Source organism: Primulina tabacum, chromosome 8 (genome assembly GCF_025594145.1).
Source record: "Primulina tabacum isolate GXHZ01 chromosome 8, ASM2559414v2, whole genome shotgun sequence".
Taxonomy (NCBI): domain Eukaryota; kingdom Viridiplantae; phylum Streptophyta; class Magnoliopsida; order Lamiales; family Gesneriaceae; genus Primulina; species Primulina tabacum.
Genome location: NC_134557.1, coordinates 36,888,581 through 36,892,620, shown reverse-complemented (window position 1 = coordinate 36,892,620; position 4,040 = coordinate 36,888,581). Strand labels below are relative to the sequence as shown.

The following is a 4,040-nucleotide window of genomic DNA, read 5'->3' as shown; positions in this document are numbered from 1 at the left end:
AATGTCTCTATAGTATCAAATCCATCGGATGACTAGTACGAATCAGAATAATGTGTGTTAAAATTTTTTTGAGGATGAGGTTGTCCGACAATAAACATATAATGTGGATATGGACAAAAACAAAGTCCATGCACTATAGGCAATATAATGCATACAATAATTCGTTCATACCACTGCATATAATCATCATCAATTTTCCTTGATCTTCCATGCCGTTCACCTTGCACAACATATTTTGACTTTCTATTCCACATAAGAATTGCATTCTTATGATATTCATTCTAATCTATATTGCGATGACCTATCCTTGTAATATTGTGTAAGTTATCGTTGTCAAGCGAATGTATTGGAATAGATTCACTACAACAAAAATGAATTTTCGCAGCGCGCAAGTGGGCTTTCCTCAGCGCGCATTGCATGCTACACAGTTACAAAAAATGGTACAAAAGATTTCAGACTTGATATTCCCTAGGCCTTGCGGAGCTTTCTCAATGACATAATGCAGTTAAGGTTAATACTCAATGGCATAATGCAGTTTAGGTTGAAAGACTTTCCATCATATTTAAGTTATAATAAAAAGAAATGAAGACAATTTGCTGCTGTTGGAATCCTGCAGGTATCAGTGCCAACTTCTTGTGATCAGAGTCGCTGAATATCTTTTCCTTGACTACTTAACAAGTGGAAAGGATTAGCAAATGAAAAGTTCAAAGCTGACCTTTATCTTTTTCACTTCAATCATTCATTTTTATCTTTAAATGATGAAATCTGGTGTATCTTGGAGGGAAATAATGTGAAACACGAGACGGAATTTTTATTTAGTCATTGATCTCAAAAGGAAGATCACTTAACATGAAAACATTCTAAAGCCTTGAAATTTTTGAGAGATGGGAGTTGAGTTTATAATGGGATTGAGTATTTGTTCTTATGAGTTAAAAAACAAAAAATAATTCTGACTAAGAAAGGCCTAAGAAAGAGAATACAAATTTCCTCGAAGAAACAAAATATATGGATGTTTTTTACGGTTCGATAACCATCTTAATCCAAGAAGGGTGTACAATGTTTTTATTCTGCTTTAAAAATTAAATAAAATATTCAATACAGCAAAGTAAATCTATTGTTACGGTTGGTACGATGGTAAATTTTAATCACACTCGGAAAAGAAACTACGTGTTTTGTTCATAAAAATTTTATTTGATTAGATTCGTATTCCACGTGTTTGCACTAACATACCTTTTGCATTAGCAATTAGTATTAACAAAAACTATTGTCCAGCATCTTATTAACAGCCAATTTCCACCTATCAATGGACCTTCTAGTCTTAACAGAAATATTCAGATTGCCACTAAGTTCGTCTCTCTTCACATTATTTCCCTCCAAGATACACCAGATTTCATCATTTAAAGCATAGTTGTCAAGGCGCTAGGCGACGAGCCACTGCCTAGCGCCCGAACGCCTAGGCGACAAAAGGCGATCGCCTAGCCACGAGGCGATAATATAGAGAGAATGTATTATATATTTATGTTCTACTAAAAATCAACTATTAATAAAAATGAACTATATGAAAAACTAAATAAATAAAGCTTCAAGTAACAAAAAACAAAAATATCTCAATATTGTCGATAAATCAACACATTCAAATCTTATGCTAGACAATTTAATTTTTCCAAAACAATCTAGACTCAGATCAATCACTTTCTAATTCAATCATTTCATCCACATCACCATCCTCCACATTTTCATCAATGTCTGAATAATCATCTTTCAACACATCATCATCAAACTCTCCCTCGTCAGTAGATTCTTCATCTACATCCATTGGTGATTGTAGAGCATGAGTAGTTTGGCTTGTCACCCGACCTCTTCGTCCTCCCCTACCTTTGCCTCTAGAAGTTGAAGCTTCCCTATAAATAGGGTTCGAGGTCCGTTGTTGTCTAGTATGTCTGGTTTCTTCTTCTACTCCAGCAGCCTCTGCTACAACGTTCCATGTCAAAGTATCATCATCATCATCAAAAACAGGTTCCTCTCCAGCTTCCATCATTCCAATCAACCACTCATTATTACAATCATCAATATTCCTCAAAACTATAGGATCTCTTTTATCCTTCTTAGCCGCACGAGCCTTGAGTGTTTGATTGTACTTCACATATACCAAATCTCTTAGTTTCTTGTGATCTAGTCTATTCCTTTTCTTTGAATGTATCTGTGACGCGAATGACGAAACCATCATAAACTATAAATTGAAAAGAAAAGTGAAAGAAGTCATGTAATATCGTAATAGTATTTACTCACATGCTCAAATATGCTCCAATTCCTTTCACAACCCGAAGCACTACATGTGAGGCTAAGAACTTTGATAGCAAATTCTTTCAAATTTGGAGTACCATTGCCAAACATTTTCCACCAATCCGCTGAAAAAAAAATGTATCTCATCATTTTCATTTGATATTTAAGTATTTAACTATTTAACTTCTTGCAAAAAAAAAAAAAAAATACATACCAGGCGCCATTGGTTGGTCTTTATTATTCCTTGCTCTAATGGCAAATTCGTTGCCGAACAATGACTCCGAGTTCTTATATACCGGCAACTCCTCCATAATAATCTTATCCCTCACGTCATGGCTTAGAATCAATCTTTGTATGCATGCAAACAACCCATTTGTGACTTCTGCATCCGTCTCAACTTTCGGATTGTGATAGTAAAAATATGGGTTTAAGTAGTATCCTACCGCGTGCAAAGGATGATGAAGCTGATTATCCCATCTAGCATCAATAAATTCTAACACTTTTTTACATTTCTCTCTGTTGTTATCAAAGGACTTGAGAATTGTTTCTTTTGCTCTGTCCATAGCTTCATAGATATAACCCATCGCTGGCCTTGTTTCATTATCGGCAATGCGAAGAACCATCACTATAGGACACATCACTTTAAGGGTGTATGTCACATTATTCCAAAATGAAGGCTTGAAAACAATATCATTTGCCTTCTTACCCTTTATATCATTTGACCATTTACTTTCTATCCACTGTGTTGATATGAACATTCTCTTCAAAGCCTTTTGTCGTTTGTGGAGGCTTTGCAAAGTGAGAAATGTAGTAGCAAAACGGGTGACTCCATGTCTTGCCAGCTCTTTGTTTCTAGTAAATTCTCTCATCATGTGCAAAACACCTCCATGATTGTAAATGTAACCAACAAGAGCAATTGCTCTAGAAATAGTCTTCCGAACCACCTCAATTTTGCCAATATCCTCTAGCATCAAATCAATGCAATGAGCAGCACATGGAGTCCAAAACAAATTCGGTCTTTTTGCTTCTAGAAGTTTACCTACAAAAAAAAGAGTACAAAACAAAAAAGAATCAATTTATGTTATATGTAATATAATATCCAAAGAAATAAAATTTCAATACTTTACTTACCAGTTAAAACATAATTGCTGCCATTGTCTGTAATCACTTGCACGACATTTTTCTCTCCCACACGCTCTACAAATCTATCAAGCAACTCATATAACATGGTTCCAGTCTTGACATGGGCGGATGCATCCACAGATTCCAAGAACATTGTTCCTTTGGGTGAATTAACCAAAAAGTTGATCAATGTTCTATGCTTCCTATCAGTCCACCCATCAGACATAATTGAGCAACCATATTTCTAACATTCATCTCTGTTTTCTTTCAACAATTCATTTGTGTAGGTAATTTCTTTCTGTAAAAGTGGTACCCTCAATTCATGATAACTTGGTGGTTTCAAATTCGGCCCGTACTGACCTATGGCTTCAATCATTTCCTTGAAGCTATCTAAATGGGCAGCATTGAAAGAAATCGCAGCTTGATACATGAAACGAGCTATCTTTTGAACTGTTCGATCTCTAAGCTCTTTATCACGAGCATCGTTTATGTTTGTTTGCCTCAATTTCCCCCCTTTGGTTTTCTTCTTCGTGATAAAGAGATCCATCGGCCCTTTAACACTGCCACTGCCACTGCCACTTCCAGTTCCAGTTCCAGCCTCGTGTATGGAAGTCAAACTTCTCTTTTTGCTTGGT

The 4,040-nt window shown here is 35.7% G+C and overlaps 1 protein-coding gene across 1 annotated transcript; it reads right to left on the bottom strand.

The window, feature by feature from the left end:
• Positions 1-1,398: 1,398 nt before the first annotated feature.
• Positions 1,399-3,365, bottom strand: LOC142554021 (uncharacterized). The gene is made up of 3 exons (XM_075664630.1): positions 2,498-3,365; positions 2,290-2,408; positions 1,399-2,200 (listed from the first exon to the last, which is right to left on the bottom strand). Exons 1-3 carry the CDS (start codon positions 3,252-3,254, stop codon positions 1,685-1,687), a joined length of 1,392 nt encoding a protein of 463 aa, XP_075520745.1. The 5' UTR covers positions 3,255-3,365; the 3' UTR covers positions 1,399-1,684.
• Between the last annotated feature and the right edge of the window lie 675 nt (positions 3,366-4,040).

What these genes read in the sequence shown, in the direction of transcription:
- LOC142554021 (XM_075664630.1), bottom strand. Translation starts at nt 3,254, where the DNA reads ATGCTAGAGGATATTGGCAAAATTGAGGTGGTTCGGAAGACTATTTCT. An exon ending in AGACCAACCAATGGCGCCTG is followed by an intron (nt 2,409 to 2,497) that starts GTATGTATTTTT and finishes TTTTTTTTTCAG; the next exon opens with CGGATTGGTGGAAAATGTTT. An exon ending in ATTGGAGCATATTTGAGCAT is followed by an intron (nt 2,201 to 2,289) that starts GTGAGTAAATAC and finishes TTCGCGTCACAG; the next exon opens with ATACATTCAAAGAAAAGGAA.